Genomic DNA, 17,506 nt, shown 5'->3' with positions numbered 1-17,506 from the left:
CCTTCATTTGGCAAATACTTGATGCCTACTAAGTGCTAGATTTGGGGAAAGCAAAGGTCAGTAAGTCACTGTCCTAAATAACCTCCGTTTAGATGGGACACAAATTCCAATACAGGTAAAATAACTGCAACCGTGAAGGCAGCCAAAGTGTTTACAGGCTCCCAAGTGGGAGCCAGCTAATTCAGGAGCAGTTCAGGATGGCTTCAGGGATGATGTGATTTCCGAGCAGGACTTTGAAGGATAAGTGGGAGGAAGGATAGGGCATATTGGAGCTAACAGCCGGGCCAACAGTTTAGCCCGAAGGCCTGGGTTTGCCCGGGAGCTAAGGAGGGAGGAGGGGGCGGGGCGGAAGCGATAGATCGAGCGGCGAGGTGAGATCCACAGGTTGCGGCCAGATCCCGATGGCGCAATCTGGGATACTACTGATCCTGCGGTAGTCTCTTCTTTCCTCCGCCACCTTTTAAATTGTAGATGGCCCAGTAAGGGAGGACCCGGCCCATAATCATCCGTGAAGGCCTCCCAGGGGTCCCGGCGCTGGGTACTCTGACAGACGCGCTGTGCTCCAGCTTCACAACCCGTCTCCAATTCGGATGTCGAGGAGAACTCACGAAGGGGAATGGCTCGCGTGCCGAAACTGGGGCAGGAGAGATGCGATTTGCTGGGATCCGGGTGCCTTTCCGTCATGCAGGAGGGGGGCAGTGAGGAAGGGAGAATGCCACAAGATGTCCTTCCGGGACACCCAGCCCGCCCCAGTGAGGAATGAAGCTAGTTGACCCCGGATGTGTTTCCTCCCAGACCAAGTCCTCCTTCCGGCCTGGGCCGCCGCTGCCGCGGAAAGCTGGGCTCTGGTTTTCTGAGTCGGTAAGTGATCCTGCTGGAGACGCGGGCAGGTGGGGAAGCCTGAGGAGGAGGACGGGGGCTAGGCGCTGCCCGGGAGTGGCTAGACTGGCCTGCAGCCACCTGGCCGACAGGGCCTCGGTCCTGGCAGGCTTGGCTCGACCCGTGTGGCGAACTGGAGGATCTTCCAGGCCACCTGGGATCCACATTCAATTCAACAGATGTTCTCTTAGCTGTTCCTGCCCTGCGCTAGCCCCTTTGCTTATTGCAGGAACTCAGATGAACCAGGCGACCATTTCGTGGTGCTCTGGAAGCACCTGACTATGGGGGAGATAGACGGAGGAGTCACAGAAGTCTTCTTTGATTTGGGCCTTGCAGGAGCCAAATCACTAGCTGGAAAAAGGAACTGAAAGCGGGGATGTAACATGTGCAAAGGTGTATTCGGGTCTTCTTGTCTGGCAATGGTGAAAATCTAAATATCGAAGGAGCTTCGATGAAAAAGAGAATAAAGATAAAACCATAAAGGTGGTTAGGGCCAAATCGTCAAGTATCTTGCATTTGATAAGAAGGTTAGGCTGCCCTGGAGGTAGAGGAGAGCAATGGAGGATTTAAAGCAGAAGAGAGGAAAAAAGAAAAGTTACAGAATTTGTTAATTCTGGCGGCACTCAGGAAGGTACTTTGGATTATAGGAGAGTGTGGTATCAAAGAGACCTGTTGGAAGACATTGCAGTGGTCCAGGTGAACAGAATGAGCACCTGCAGTAGTGATGGGGAGTAGGAACTTTGGAGATTACATTAGGGTTTCTAATTTGGGAAACTGCTAAATCCACTTAGTGGTGGGCATTAGCAGTGTCCTTGACCACAAGGCACGTAAAATTTAGCCAAGGAGACGAACATAGAAGACGAACATAACGTAGTAAGTGCTGTAACAAAAATATTAAAAATGTGCTGCTGCAAGATCATAAAGAAATGCATTTAATTTTCTGGGTTGTGTGATGGTGGCATAGGGGTTCGATCTTAGCACCCAGATTAGAATTTGTCTTCTTTTACCTGATTCAGGTTTGGGTTGTTTGTTTGTTTGTGTTTACTATCGCAGTGTAGGAAAGAATTCCCTGTCTATACATCAACATTTGTGTTTTATTTTGCTTAGATTGTGACCATGGCTGCTGAGTCTGATGTTCTGCACTTCCAGTTTGAACAGCAAGGAGATGTAGTCTTGCAGAAAATGAATCTCTTGAGACAGCAGAATTTATTTTGTGATGTGTCAATTTATATTAATGACACTGAGTTCCAGGGGCACAAGGTGATTTTAGCTGCTTGCTCCACTTTCATGAGAGATCAGTTTTTACTCACACAGTCAAAACATGTCAGAATCACCATCTTGCAAAGTGCAGAAGTTGGCAGAAAATTGTTGCTCTCTTGCTATACTGGAGCACTTGAAGTTAAAAGGAAAGAGCTTTTGAAATACTTGACTGCTGCTAGTTACCTTCAGATGGTTCACATTGTGGAAAAGTGCACAGAAGCTTTGTCAAATTATCTGGAAATTGATCTTTCTATGAAAAACAGCAATCAACATAATGACCTGTGTCAATCCTCTGATCCAGATGTTAAGAATGAAGAAGAAAATTCAGATAAAGACTGTGAAATAATTGAAATTCCAGAAGATAGTCCTGTAAACATAGATTTCCACGTTAAAGAAGAGGAAAGCAACGTTTTACAGTCTACAGTAGAGAACTTGACATCAGAGAGAAAGGAAATGAAATCACCAGAGCTGTCTTCAGTAGATATAGGTTTTAAAGATAATGAAATTTGTATCCTCCACGTGGAATCTATCAGTACCGCTGGTGTAGAAAATGGGCAGTTTTCACAGCCTTGTACCTCTTCAAAAGCAAGCATGTATTTCTCTGAAACACAGCATTCACTGATCAATTCTACAGTTGAGAGTGGAGTGGCAGAAGTTCCTGGGAATCAAGATCAGGGCTTATTTTGTGAGAATACTGAACGAAGTCCTGGTACAGTGAATGAAATTCAGAATCTGGAGGATGCTTATTCACTGAGGCACCAATGCCCCAGGTGTCCTAGAGGATTTCTTCATGTTGAAAACTATCTGCGCCACCTTAAGATGCATAAACTGTTCTTGTGCTTACAGTGTGGGAAAACATTTACACAGAAGAAAAATCTCAACCGACACATTCGAGGGCACATGGGCATAAGGCCCTTTCAGTGTACAGTGTGCTTGAAGACATTTACTGCTAAAAGCACGCTTCAGGACCACTTGAACATACACAGTGGAGATCGACCATACAAATGCCACTGTTGTGACATGGATTTCAAGCACAAATCTGCCCTCAAAAAGCACTTAACCTCTGTGCATGGCAGAAGCAGTGGTGAAAAACTACCCAGGCATGATCTCAAAAGGCAAAATCTACTTTAATTAGAATTACACCTTGTTATGTAAGCCTTTTATCGTTCTGTTAGGCAAGTCTTTCTATAGAAATGCAGCATTTGTAATATTGCATCTTCCCCCTATCTTTTGGTCTTATTTTTGGTTTCTCTACACATGTTATTCTTTCTGAATTTCTACTGTCAGCTCCAAAGTGTGGGAGACGTGATAAAGCTGATGGGGTGCTGTCTAATCTCATACATTATGTATAAGACCCAGTGGTATACGTAGAGAAATAGTGTTCCTCTCTTAAATATTCTTGCTTCTAGTGACACAAGATCCAGCAGTATTTCCAGATACTGATTTTGAGTCTCTAGATAATTGATGTAAGTGTAAAATCGAACCATATCATAGCTTTAATAAATTAGGATAATGGGAAGAGACAATAAATTTAAAAACACACTATTATCCATTATTAGTTGCTCTAAGAACAGACAAGCCTAGTGAATTTTTTTTAACCAGCCACTCTTGGATTCTGAACTAAACACTAAGGTACCTGTTGTTTTAAACTGTAAAGGAACAGAATTCATGTTCACTTGGGAGTAGCAGAATTTCCTTACACATGGGCTAACACTCCTTAAAATAATGTTTCCATGAGTTGTTAGTATATGTATTTTAGAAATGATTAACTGGACCTAAGTTTCCTGATTTTATTTAATACAGTTGCATTTAATAATTTTCAGCCAGTAAAATTATACCATTGGCATGAAGCTCTGAAAAATTACTTTTCTTAGAAATCCCAACTTTATGAAAGATATTTGTTCTACTGTGTCCTTTTTAAATTTATTTCATTTTATTTTTATCTAACATATAGTAAAATTGACCTTTGTTTTTGGTGTACAGTTCTATGAATTTTAACACATGGATAGATTTATGCAACCACCACTGCAATCAGGATACAGAACATTCCATCACCCCCAAAAACTTCCTTATGCTGCTCCTTTGTAGTCAACACCTCCTCCTAGCTCTAAACCCTGGCAACAGTTCTCTATCACTATAATTTTGCCTTTTCTGGAATGTCTTAATTGGTATCTTAAATGGATGTTCCCTTTTGAGATGCTTTTTTCACCCATCCTAATGCCTTTGAGATTTATCCATGTTGTATGTATCAGTAGTTCATTCCCTTTTTTATTTTGAATTGGCAATGTATATTCGTTTTCTTGCTGTCATTAGATGAACAGTTTAAACGTGGGTAGCTATTAGTGTTCTCTTAATTATTAATAATAACTTTTTTCACTTACATTAATGCAATTTTCATTCACTACTTGATAAAAATCCTGCCCATTCCTAAAGTTTTATTCTTTGTTTCCAGAAATGTGCCATAAGCAAAAACCTGACTGTATGGTTATTTTACTAAGAGTATTAATTCAGATTGTGTTATAAGCCATCACTCGCTAATATTCCTGTCTACGTATAACACAAAAATTTTTGGTGTCATAACAAAGATTCAAATATATTGTAGGGCAAATCATATTCTCTAAAGCACAGGAACTACTTTTAGTCAAGAAGCCTGATTGTATATATCTTACTTTCAAGATGTTTTATTCCTCCTCTGCTTGCCTCAAGTTTACGTAGAATTTCTGCCATATTTAGTTTCCGTTGAAGCCCTTGCATATTTTAAAATGTAATATACTTTGTACCATTTATAAGAATTTTGTGATGAGTCACATGTTGATTGTTATAAATGTTGAATATCCTTTTTGTGTTACTTTTTTGAAAAATATATTCTCCATAGAATTTAACTCTGGGAGAGACTTTAAAGAATCTAGCTCTCATATTTGATAAGAAAACCGACTTCATGACCTCCAGGTCACTAGTTGGTGGCATTGGGCAGGTCACCTCTCCTTGAGCTTTTCTTAAATTTCTATGTAAAATAATAACTTTGATCTTGGTAATTCGTAAGATCATCTTCAGGTCTAAAAATCTATGATCTTATATTTAAATCTTCCTGAGTTCCTAAGAACAGAGAAGAGAGGAAAGCAAGAGAGGAGAGTTTTGTGTCTTTATGAAAGTTGCTTTTTGAGTAGTCCATTGGAGACAGAATTTTTCTAAAGTAAATAGTGTTTTTCTTCCACTGGAGAACATGATAACTATGCTTAATTTTCTTCCCAGTCTGACCTATGATTGGCCATTTGTAGGCATGAAAATATTTCCCTTTCAGAAATAGTTTGTGATTGAATACTTTTCTTATTTTTGCTTCCTAAGATGAAATTTTGTGGGGGAGGGATGAAGATGGGAAGGGAGGGTAAAAGAATAGTTTTTGGTTTTTTAGGAATTGATATCTACTATCTTTGATGTTTGAAAAAAGTATGATTGAACAATGTTTTAAGTTTTAGTGTGCCTTGTAAGGTTCTTGTGAAATTTTTTGTAAGCACTTTGAGATTTTTGCTTGGGGGGAAGGGGAGTTTTGTGAAAGTGGTGGCAGTTATTTATTATTATTTATTCCTGTTCAGTAGCATCCAGTGATCTCAAAACATTCCTAGGAGCGTGTCTGTTTGCATGACGTGTCTAAACAATTTCAGGAAAATGGAGTCTTTTTTAAAATGCAGGTATGGCAAAGTAAAGTGTCAAATTCATTCATTTAAAACATTCACTTTTAGTTGTTTGTCTTACTCATATAATGGGAAAAATGCAGTGTGTTGGAGTTCAGCCTCTTCATTTACTACATTTATGAGTAAAAGATCTGGAAAAGATAGTTGTTAGTTTGGTGTAAAAGAAAATCTTTGCCTTTTTCCCGTGGATGTAACTATCCTATATGTTTACATAAGAAATAATAAACTGGAAATGGGAATGGACAGCTTTGTGTTTTGTCTACATCTGTGAATTTTAAAGAAGGAAACTATTTCTCCTGGCTATTCATTTAATCATTCATTCAACAAATATTTACTGAGTCCTTACACCAATATATACCTATACTAAAGGTATACAGACAAAAATCCCTCCTCTCATGAAACTTATATTCTAGTGGAGGGAGACAAACAGTAAACAAATAAATAAAATCAGTGTATGTCAGATTTTGAAAAAAGAGTTGGAGACAATAAGGCAGGGATAGGGAGTGCCTGGGAAGGGATTGGGATTGTAATTTTAAATATGGTGGTCAGGCCACCTTTGAAAAATCAGATTATCATATACCACTGTCCATTGGAATGGAAAACATATCTATATATCACTAGTTGAATGGAAAACATTGAAACAAATGAACCATTGTTGGGAACCTTTCTCTCGGATTGGTATACATTTCATAAAGAGAAGAGAATTAAAAAGACAATAATTATGGAAGAAAAGTCTTTGATGTGGCCAATGAGTTTTTTTAAAAAACACTGATGTTTCCCTGTCATTCAGGCAGTAAAACCATGTATATTTTTTAAGCGTGTTATAGTTTATAAACTACTTTTCCATATGTCTTCTAATTTGTGGTGGCTTTACTTCTGTAGATGCTTTTGTTGGACATCTGGTTTCACCTTGGAAAGTGCGTTGAGTTTAATTACAATTTGTGGCCATTTTCTTAATCTGTGTTTTTCAGTTTCTCATCAGTCACAAAGCATACATACTATTTTCCTTTTAGGATTATTTTGATGAGCAAACAAAATATAATAAGACCTGGCACATAGTGAATAACCCATAAATGTTAGTTCCCTTTTTCCTATTCCCAGTCTGTTTCGTCATTTATAAAAACAAGAATAATTTCTACCTTACAGTTTACTGTGAAAAGCCCTTCAACAAATATTTATTGAGATATTACTGCCAAAATTTATGCTCGAATTTTTATCCCTGCCAGCTTCTGAAGAGATTTAATAAAGAGATATGTGTAAGTGCCTGCCAAGTGCTGTTCTTTTTTTTTCCCACCTATGTGGAGGGATTGAGGGATCACGTCAGCAATTGATTAGGAGAGAATGAAGTCGAATGTAATACAGATGTATCAGATTGTGCTCAGTGGGTACCACGCTTTACTCGAGAGGCGTCAGACTGGCTCAAACCAGTGTCTAGAAGACTGGCTCAAGGTTCAGATGAACGTGCAGGGAGTTTCCCATCAGCCTCTTCGGCTCACCTAGACCTCTTAACAGCACCTCCCACAGTGCTCTGGGGCTACCTAGTCACGTGATGGGGGTGGTTCGGCTCGACCAGAGGGAAGCCGATATGCAGTTCAGGTGGGGAGGGGGGGCTACTACGCTTCTTTCCACCTCCTCCACTCCCGGTCCTGCGTGATCTCGCGTGAAGTGGGGAGTATCTTCTCGCGAGAGCTAGGTCGGGATCCCTCCAGGTCCGCCTCCGTGGTGAGGAGGAGGAGGAGGCGGAGGGAGGCGGAGGGAGGAGGAGGAGGCCCCGCCGCGGCCTTCGCCGCCGCCAACGGGGCTGTCCCTGTAGCTCCCGATGGAGTTTGAGGTCGTGAAACCGCCGCCGAGCTCTGCCCCGGCGAGACGAGGCGCCTCCGTCGCCGAGCCGCGCCGTCGCGGGGCTCCCGGGAGCGGCCCTTAGCGACCCCGCCCGGGCCCCCTCAGGTAGGGCGGGGGCGGGCACGATGCGGCTGGGGCCCCAGCCTGGGTCCCTGGTCCCCGGTGGTCGGGCGGGAGACCGGTCTCAGCCCGGGGCCTGTGCGCTGTGGTCGCCGGTGCCCCGAGGTTGGGAACTAAGGGCCGCACCTGACGCCCAGAGTCCGGGGCCTGAGGAGGCCCCTTGCCCTGCCTGGTAGGGCTTTTTCAATACCGAGCGCAAGGCGCAAATGGCCACCTCCCTTCGACACCAGCCGAGGGGAAGCCTCTGACCCCTAAGGAACCCACCCAAGCTGAGGCCAGGCTTCCATCTCCCTTTCCTACACCAGTTAGTAAGGGGGTTTAGAGGAGGTCCTCGAACCAAGTCCTCTCCTAGCTTTTCGGCTTTCTGCCCTGGGGCTTCCCGATATCCTAGTGTAGGGATGGTGAAGGCGATCTGAGTGGTAAATAGGAACCCCGGCCAAACAATGCCTTGGGAGGGCTTAACCTCCTGGGAGGGAGATGGCCGGACCACAGGGGTTGTACAGTAGATGTGACGGAGCAATGGCATGAAACACAGCCAGGGAATTCTGATATGGCTTTCTTCTTTCCCGCTTTCATTTTTCCTTCTTAGGGAAGCCTCTTAAGGAGACTCTTCCACCATCTTAGAAGAATGGCAGAAAGCATCTTTGTTTCTCAAAGAAGCAGCTCTACTTCTCTCTGTCCTTAGCTTTCAGGAAGAGAGAAGATGAGAGTAGCTGTCATTTCTATCCTTCGAATCACAGAAGAGTTTAAGATACCGGCAGATAGAATCTTGACACCAAAATAGTCTCAAGTAATCACTGACATAAAGTAGATCTAATCCCGTGATTCCCAACCTTTTTTTTTTTAATAACCACCTAGGTTCCGTTTTTTTAATTCCTACTCTCCCCTTACCTAGCTACCTCCTTTTTTATTCCTACTCTCCTCCCACCCACTGATAGAATGACTTTGTGTCCCAAATAAAGTGCTTAAGTAATCTTTTTTTACATTTTTGCATGTCACACTTTTAAGTTCCAATAGGAACTTTTGATTAACCTGACAGAGTTAATGTTCCTGCGCGAAATTGATTTAATTTCACCCAGAAACAAAGAAACAAATGTTTTAGTTAGCCTCTGCAACCTTTTTGTAGTTAAATACACAAATTTAGTTAAGGCTTCATGAAACATTAAGAAGAATTCATGGATTCTCCTATTATTACCTTCTTTTATCTGTCTGAAAAGCTACTGTCCTAACATAACATCCCTTTCTTAGGTGGTTTACTTCCACATTCAGTTCTTGAAGAAGTAGAGGCCATACATCCTGTGAAAGACCATTTTTCCATATTGCCATTTTTTGTTGTTGTTGACTTGGAGATTCATGTTTTCCAAACTTTAGTTTGGAAAATTGTTAGAAGGCCAAAATGTTAAACATATATTCCAGACATGTTTAGAAAAAGCGGATGTTATAATTCAAACTGGCTCCTGTTCTTTGAGGATTTAATTGCAGTCATGTTTATTAGTGGATGCTTTGAGTTACTTCTGATCTGTTACTGCTCTTGTGTTAACCTGACATGTAGGAAGACTTATGTCCTTTGTTTATATGTTTTCATTAATTCACTTTTTACTTTTGTCATTTGGTGTGTCTTCCAGTTTGAAAAAGTTAATAAAAATTCTTTTTTTGGAAAGCATTTTTCTTTACACAGAATTTCATATTTAGAAATAGAACTTTTACATTGTGTGCAATATGCAAGAATGCTAAAAAAAAAACATAATAAGATCTTATTATAATAAGTACTTATTGTTTTGGTTGGACTGGGTTGAAGTTTCACTTTCTATTGGTGGAAAAAAGAAGTATGTGGTAAAGTAAAGCTAGGTGAAAATTAAAAATAATATTTTGACCCAGTCTCATAAATGTTCTAAGTTACATCTTTATGATCCTTTATGCAAGTTTTCTAGTTTTATGAGAACTTTCTTAACTGTAGGTGTGACTTTCACCCCAAATTCTTATTAAAAGTTAGTTTTGAGTATTACTTTATAATTTAAAGTATTCTGGATTTGCACTGTCCAATAGTAACCTATAGCCACATCTGGCAGTCAGGCACTTGAAATGTGGTTAGTGTGAGTTGAGATGTGCTTTAAGTGTAAAATACACACCAGATTTTTAAGACTTAGTACAAAAAAAAAAGAATTTAAAATATCTCAATAATTTTTATATTGATTACATATTGCAATGATATTTTGGCTAAATTGGGTTAAATTTAATATTAAAGTTAATTTCACCTCTTTTTCCCTTTTTTAACATGACTACTAGAAAATTTTAAATTACTTCTTGCTCTCATTATATTCTTATTGGACAGCGCTGTTCTAGAGCATCACTACTCTTCCAAGAAATAAATTATCCGAATAAAAGTAGACACATGAAAACAGAAAATTTGCTGACAGAGTATCCTCTTTACAATCAGGATAATCAAAAGGCTAAGGACTTTGGTAGTATGAAGGATAAGGTTATCCAGTGGCCATTATTTAATAGGCAGAGTGAGCAAGTTCTGTCTCAAAAATGAGTATTTTTCAAGTCTGGTCATTGCTAAAGAATCAAAACTTTATTGGTTATATTAATATAGAAAATTATGCCATTACTGCTCCATTAGAAGACATTAAATGTTAAATCTCATACTTATTTAAGAAACTGAGTGCAGTCCCATTGTGGATTTAAGAAGTAAAACTTGAGTCATGTATCTTTCCTAATTTATACTAAAGTTATGTATAATAGCAATCTTTAACATTGTTAATTCAATTCCTTTCTCTCCAACCCTTTTTCTATGTTTGAATGCTGAGTTTTAGAGCTTACAGATTATTTCCATTGGTTTTGTTTGTTTGTTTATAGGTTAAGATCTAAATTGTGCCTGCGATACTTTAAATATAATTTTTTGAGTCCAAAACATTATTTTTAAAGTTTCTGAATTGAGAAGTACTGTTACAGTCCATTTCAGCAGCTTGAATTCCTCACTAGGTGAACTAGAATAAAAACAATGAATGTTCTAATTAGTAGAACTGAGCCCTAATGTTTACCTCTTTATAAAAAGAATTGTAATATGCTATTTTTTTTATTATATAGTAATGAAAGAGGCATGAACTTTATTCTCACATCTTAAAATCAGGTGTCATAGTCCTGAACTGTCTTCATAAGATCATGGTGGACTAATAACAGAAAATGAAAGTACTTAGCTGATATGCAGTTTGCTCTTAATAAAGCAGTTTGTAATTTGCATCATATGAGAGATGTCTATTACTCTTCCTATTTTATGAGTTAGTATTCATAGCAAGAAACTTACAGCCTGAAAAAGTAATTGAGTAAAAATCTGTTTAAGGTCCCACCTCTAATTTAAGGTTTCTCACTCCTATGCTTTATCTTGTTATCCTTCTTTAATTTTAGTGAATAGTAACTGAAATAAGTTAATATAAATAATTTAATTAGAATATTTTTCTTAAGTAGTTCCTTTATATATCTAGAGTTGTGGGCTTTTTAATCTATTTTATCTCAATTTGAGATATTATGGGAATATCTTTAGGATGAATACTTTAGTATTAACTGTAAATATTATTGGCACTTTAGACTGCCGTAGATTCAAATAAGTTACTATGGAATGTATTAGCATAAATCTGGAAGTTTTACACATTAATATATATTCTTAGCTTGCCATAGCTCATTTAAATGCTTTTTAAAATAAATTATAAAGACAGTAGGCTATATCATTTTTGATAATTATAAAAATATTTTCTAGGTAAACGTTTACAAAGTGCCTTTTTGAAGGAATGAAAGTCCAATTTTCTCATCACTAGTTAAACGTTTTAGTGGACTGTATAAGCTTCTGTGTTTTAGATAAAATTTTATTTTGTCTTTAGCTTACTTGGGGATAGTGGTACTAAGGAAAAACGTTGTAAAAAAATCAAACCATTCCTTACACCTTATTGTATAAGGAAAATTTAGTTTGTAGTTTTCCTGTCACAAAGTTAGAATCTGACACATGGCAGAAGGAAAATTTGGCGGAGTTACTGCCAAAAGTTTGGCAGAGTCTTTCTTTTTCTTTTAAAGGTATTAATTCAATTTCTGCTAGAAATTAAACTTCTCAGCATTAATTATATTAAAACATCTGATGTTCATAGACCTAGAAATACATATAGAATATTATGACATAAAACTATTAAGTGTATTCTGGAATAGTTTGAAACACTTCAAAACTAATAAGTGAAAATATGAAAGAAAGCATTTTTATGTTTAGTTCAAACTTGAATGGTTCCCCGCACTCCCCACTGATTAATGTAAAGCATTTCGGGATGATTTTGGAAAAGTAAATAAGAAAGTATTTGCTACTAGTCTCATATTACTCACTGGCCTGTGATACCCTAACCCACAGAATTAGCATTTCCACACAGGTGGCCATTATGAAAAGATAGATGCAGTGTCTTGTTTTAATGAATATTTTATAGGGTCACGTTATTAACTAAATTAGGGCTCTGAGTAGTAGATTTAAGATAAAAATTCATTATTCCTCAGAGGCCTTTTCATTGTGTAATTCTGCAGCCTAGAAAAGTGAACATTAAGAATGTTAAATAGAGGTCTGGCCCCGTGGCCCAGTGATTAAGTTCGAGAGCTCCGCGGCAGGCGGCCCAGTGTTTCGTTGGTTCGAATCCTGGGCGCGGACATGGCACTGCTCATCAAACCACGCTGAGGCAGCGTCCCACATGCCACAACTAAAAGGACCCACAACGAAGAATATACAACTATGTACCAGGGAGCTTTGGGGAGCAAAAGGAAAAAAAAATCTTAAAAAAAAAAATGTTAAATAGTTTCAGGGAGCGATGTGTTCACTTGCTTAGTGCTTATCTCTATAAAGTTGGAAGCAAACTAACTGGTTTTAAGATTAATGACATTAATAAATGTGGCAATGTGAGGATGAACCGTGTAAAATAAAGTAAATATAACTTACAAGATTTGGCTAATTTAAAAATAAAGGTATTAGATACTTTGCATGAGAGCTGTTTGAGGGAAAGTTTGTATAGGGTGCTTTTTACGTAGAAAGCCCTATAATTCAGTTTTACCAAGATATTTTTTTAAAACTTTAGTTTTTGTGAACATAAAAGCACAATAAAAGCTAAGGGAATTCTTCATTTGGATGTGGGGATATAGGAGACTCAGTTACATACTTTTCTGTCCTGAATCTGACTACATTTTTAAACATCTAATTTCTGTGGAACTAAAACATTTGGGTTAGTAAACATTCTCATGAAATAAAGTATTGGCTGTTTAATTGCCCTAAATACCTAGATTTCTTGTTCACCAGAGAGCCTTTGTCAGACTTATATAAGTTTTGAATTGGATGATATGGAAAATTTGTGAAATGTGGAGTGTTTAAGTTAGATATCTAAAGATTTTAAATTAGAGGACGATGTAGCTTTGATACTAAATATTTTATTTTACTAAAAATTATGGAACACACATTTTAATCTTAGGAATAAGAAAAGAAAATTCACTGTTATTTTCTCCATGTGCCTCTTAATCATATGCATATATAATTTTTCCCAAACTATAATCGTAGCAAAGAAATTTATTATTTTGCTTTTTTTGTCTAATTAGAATTATTAGATGAGGATGTGTTGTATTCTTCTATATCTTGCTCATTGGACCTGACAGTTTTTGCTTATATATATATATATATATATATATATATCACTAAATGATATAGTTTGTCTAAAGTGTTATGGGGGGCTGTCCCCGCGGCCGAGTGGTTAAGTTCGAGCGCTCCACTTCTGCAGCCCGGGGTTTCACTGGTTCGGATCCTGGGCGTGGACGTGGCACCGCTCATCAGGCCCTGCTGAGGTGGTGTCCCACGTAGCACAACCAGAGGCGCTCACAATTACAGTATACAGCCATGTACTGGGGGGGCTTTGGGGAGAAGAATAAAAAAAAAAGAAGATGGGCAACAGTTGTTAGCTCAGGTGTGAATCTTTAAAAAAAAAAAAAGTATTGTAGGGAACCACATTCAAGATTTGTAAGACAATATTTTCTTTTTTTTACTTTTCATTGTCTGTTAAGGTCAGCATCATTCTTTCATTTATGGACAAACAGCTCTGTGGTCACAATCTTCCCCTATACTGTGGTTTTTGGTACCTTAGTTAGCCTCCTAGTCAAGTCATGACCAGAGATTTCCTCTTTTGTGAAGCTGCCAAGTTGAACATATCCTTGACTGACTTGGTCATTCAGGTGGCAACCTGTTTCTTCATACTTGACTCACTACAATATTGTTTGGATCAATAGTTTCCAAATAGTTTCACCTCTTAGGCTATACCTTAATATGTTTTGGGTAGTAGATATCTAAGGGAAACGCTTCAAAAAAAAAAAGCAGCAATCCAAAGTGATTTGTCTTCTTAAAAATGAAATGGGCAAGTTAATCTGCTTATTTGATATGATCTTTAAGAAAAATACTTGAAAGCTTTGATGACTGTTATATGAGCAACTGATATAAATATGTTTAGTTGAAAGGAACACTATTAAGATACTGTTTCTGGACAAAATTTCGAAAATCTAATTCAGGAAATAAATTTATAGAAAAAGACATCTGAAGAATATAAAATTATTCAGAAGCATTTTAAGTTTTGAAACTGTGATGTTTAACTTTATGAATTAACCCTTGAAAGGTGAATGATGAATATGTGGTTAATTCTTACTTTTGTCCATTTCCAGCTTACAAAACACTACACAGCAAAATAATGATCTGCTAGACTGCTAACCCGAGCATCCAGCTTCCACAATGCCTGTGCAGGCAGCTCAGTGGACAGAATTTCTGTCCTGTCCAATCTGCTATAATGAATTTGATGAGAATGTGCACAAACCCATCAGTTTAGGTTGTTCACACACTGTTTGCAAGACCTGCTTGAATAAACTTCACCGAAAAGCTTGTCCTTTTGACCAGACTGCCATCAACACAGACATTGATGTGCTTCCTGTCAACTTTGCACTTCTCCAGTTAGTCGGAGCCCAGGTAAGCTTTCAAGATTTTACTAATTTGGTATATGTAATAATTATAGAACTTTGTTCCTTACGAGGTACAAAGTATGTCTAGTGATATTTGAGACATTAAAAGTATTTAGTGTACCTGATTTTCATGATTGTATTCTGCAAAAGATTTTCTTTAGATTATGTCATAAATCCTTATGCAAAACCGTAAATTCTATTATAGTTATGTATTTGTGTTCAATGCTGTGGCCAAAATTTATATTTATTAATGATTTTGGTGGATTAGAAACATTCTTATGTAGCATACATAAATATTTATTCATTAGGTATTACAAAAAGAAATGTAATCAAAGCTTTGACCAGAAGTCAACCAACTAGAACTCTCAAATGGAGATTTTTTTGGTTTTCTTTTTAACTTCACTTGACTTTTAGGATAATATTATAAATGAGAAAATAAGATCTGTTTGGGGATGTATATATAGAAAACAAATTTTCAGAGTGTCAGTAAGAAATTCCACAGAGTTTTTTATGCTCAAGTACTAGAAAATTATTAATATTTCTTGTTTGTAATCATCTTACTAAATCAGAACAACACCCTAGATTTATAATAATTTCCATTTAATGAGTGCTGACTTTATGTTAGGTATGATAGTAAGCATTCAACATCTATTATTGCTAATTCTTACCATAGTTCTTCAGGTAGTTGTTATCCCCATTTTACAGGTGAGAAAGAAGATGAAATTCTGTACATGATGCACTACATATTAAGCAAGAAAGTAAGGATTTTTCTGATTAATCACTTCTTAGAAAATTCAGTGGATTCAAATACTCCATTCCTTTAGTATCTTGATATTTAAAGTTTTCCTTTTAAAGCACATTTCAATGTTTATAGTCCAGTTAGACACTCTGAAATCAAGATGTGTCTACAGTAAGTCGTGTGTCATGATTTAATTGGCAGCATTTTTTTTCATAATGGTTCCTCTTGCAAACAGTGGCATCTTAGATCCAATAAAATAATGCAGACTTTTTGTAATAATGCTAGCTACAGTCTGTTTAGCGTCTGCTATAGGTCAGATATTGTGTTTGTTTTTTATAAATCTTCTCTCTCTGTTGGTCCTTGAAATAGTCTGCATACAGTGTGACTTCTGTTACTTTTCCAGCTTCACCTCCTACCATTGTCCTCACTCTTTTCTGCTTAAGCCATACTGGCCTCCTAGCCAATTTTCCGACATGCCAAACATGTTCCCACCTGAGGGCTTTTGTAGTGACCATTATCTTCGCCTAGAATACTCATTCCCTCTCCTCTTTCAGGTCTTTATTCAGATATTCTGATTCCCAGGAAAGCCTGTCCTGACCACCCCTGTTAAAATTGCAGACCCTCTCCAGCACTACTGATCCTCCTTATCCTTGCTGTGTAATTTTACTGATCACCTTCTATCATACTGTATGTTTACTTACTATGTGTTTTTATTTATTGGCTGCCTCCTCTCTTCTCCACTAGAATGTGAGCTCCATAAGGGCAAGAAATTTTGTCTGTTTTGCTCACTGTTAGATGCCTATTGCCTAAAACCATGGTTGGCATCTGGTAAGCACTCCATAAAAATAAATATTTTTTGAATTAAATTGAATTTTCATAATCGCCCTATGAAATAGGGATTTTCATCTTCATTTTGCAGATTGGGAAACCATGATTTAGAGCAGTTAAACAGTTTATTCAAGATCACTCATAGAAGTGGCAGAGCTGCAGTTTATACCCAAGTTTTGACCTTTTGTTGAGAACACAGTGTTTTGTGGTGCTTATGATTCTAGCAAGGGGAGACAGACCATAAACAATAAATATCATAAGTAAATCATATAGTAAGAAGATGCTAAGGGGAAAAAATTTTGCCTCTTTTCCTGCGTTTTTTTTTTTGGGCTGAGGAAGATTTGCCCTGAGCTAACATCCATTGCCAGTCCTTCTCTTTCTTTTTTGTTTGAGGAAAATTAGCCCTGAACTGACATCTGTGCCGATCTTCCTCTATTTTTTTTTTTTTTTCTCTAGTACGTGGGACACATCCACAGTGTGGTTGGTGAGTGGAGTAGGTCCACGCCCGGGATCTGAACCCATAAACCCGGGCTGCTGAAGCAGAGTCTGCACAACTTTAACCACTCGGCCCCTGGGCTGGGTCCTCTTTTTCTCCTAGTTTTTATTTTAAAATGCTTTTAGAAAAAGTTGCAAAAAGTAGTATACAGAGAATCTGTGTAACTTTCTGCAGCTTCCCTTAATGTTAACACCTTTAAAAATCATAGTATAGTCACCATCCCAAGAAATTAATATAATACTATTAACTACCTCCTTGTTTTTTCCATTCATTAATCTACCCAGCCCCTGCTATTAAGTATGATCGCCTTGGTTCTGAGAAAGCAGTTTAGCTAGGTGTTTGGCTTTAATTTTACTTAAAATACTTTAATGTATTATCTCTGTGTTATAATTTTTACTCACCAAGATTATTATCAGGTATACAAATAACAGTTGCATGAGCGGGATGAATGTATTTCTTCATTTTTTCTTTGTTTTTAGGTACCAGATCATCAGTCAATAAAGTTAAGTAATCTAGGTGAGAACAAACACTATGAGGTTGCAAAGAAATGTGTTGAGGATTTGGCACTCTACTTAAAACCACTAAGTGGAGGTAAAGGTAAGTTCATAAAAAGTGTGTTACTGGTGAGTAGGACTTGGTAAT

The 17,506-nt window shown here is 37.8% G+C and overlaps 2 protein-coding genes across 6 annotated transcripts in view; both read left to right on the top strand.

The window, feature by feature from the left end:
- Window positions 1-706: 706 nt before the first annotated feature.
- On the top strand, window positions 707-6,074 carry ZBTB6 (zinc finger and BTB domain containing 6). The gene is made up of 2 exons (XM_008517920.2): window positions 707-861; window positions 1,987-6,074. Exons 1-2 carry the CDS (start codon window positions 760-762, stop codon window positions 3,268-3,270), a joined length of 1,386 nt encoding a protein of 461 aa, XP_008516142.1. The 5' UTR covers window positions 707-759; the 3' UTR covers window positions 3,271-6,074.
- Window positions 6,075-7,366: 1,292 nt separating this feature from the next.
- The window catches only part of RC3H2 (ring finger and CCCH-type domains 2), a 45,593-nt gene continuing 35,453 nt past the window's right edge, over window positions 7,367-17,506 (top strand). For all 5 annotated transcript variants that reach the window (XM_070596368.1, XM_008517917.2, XM_008517916.2 and 2 more), the window contains exons 1-3: window positions 7,367-7,778; window positions 14,511-14,808; window positions 17,344-17,461. In XM_070596368.1, the coding sequence (XP_070452469.1) occupies window positions 14,578-14,808; window positions 17,344-17,461 (349 nt within the window). In that variant the 5' untranslated portion in view covers window positions 7,367-7,778; window positions 14,511-14,577. The remainder of the gene's footprint in view (window positions 7,779-14,510; window positions 14,809-17,343; window positions 17,462-17,506) is intronic.

This window comes from Equus przewalskii, chromosome 26 (assembly GCF_037783145.1).
Source record: "Equus przewalskii isolate Varuska chromosome 26, EquPr2, whole genome shotgun sequence".
NCBI classification, from domain to species: Eukaryota; Metazoa; Chordata; class Mammalia; order Perissodactyla; family Equidae; genus Equus; species Equus przewalskii.
Note: the sequence above shows the minus strand (reverse complement) of the source record. Positions and strands in the feature narration are given on the sequence as shown.

What these genes read in the sequence shown, in the direction of transcription:
- ZBTB6 (XM_008517920.2), top strand. Translation starts at nt 760, where the DNA reads ATGAAGCTAGTTGACCCCGGATGTGTTTCCTCCCAGACCAAGTCCTCC. An exon ending in GGCTCTGGTTTTCTGAGTCG is followed by an intron (nt 862 to 1,986) that starts GTAAGTGATCCT and finishes TATTTTGCTTAG; the next exon opens with ATTGTGACCATGGCTGCTGA.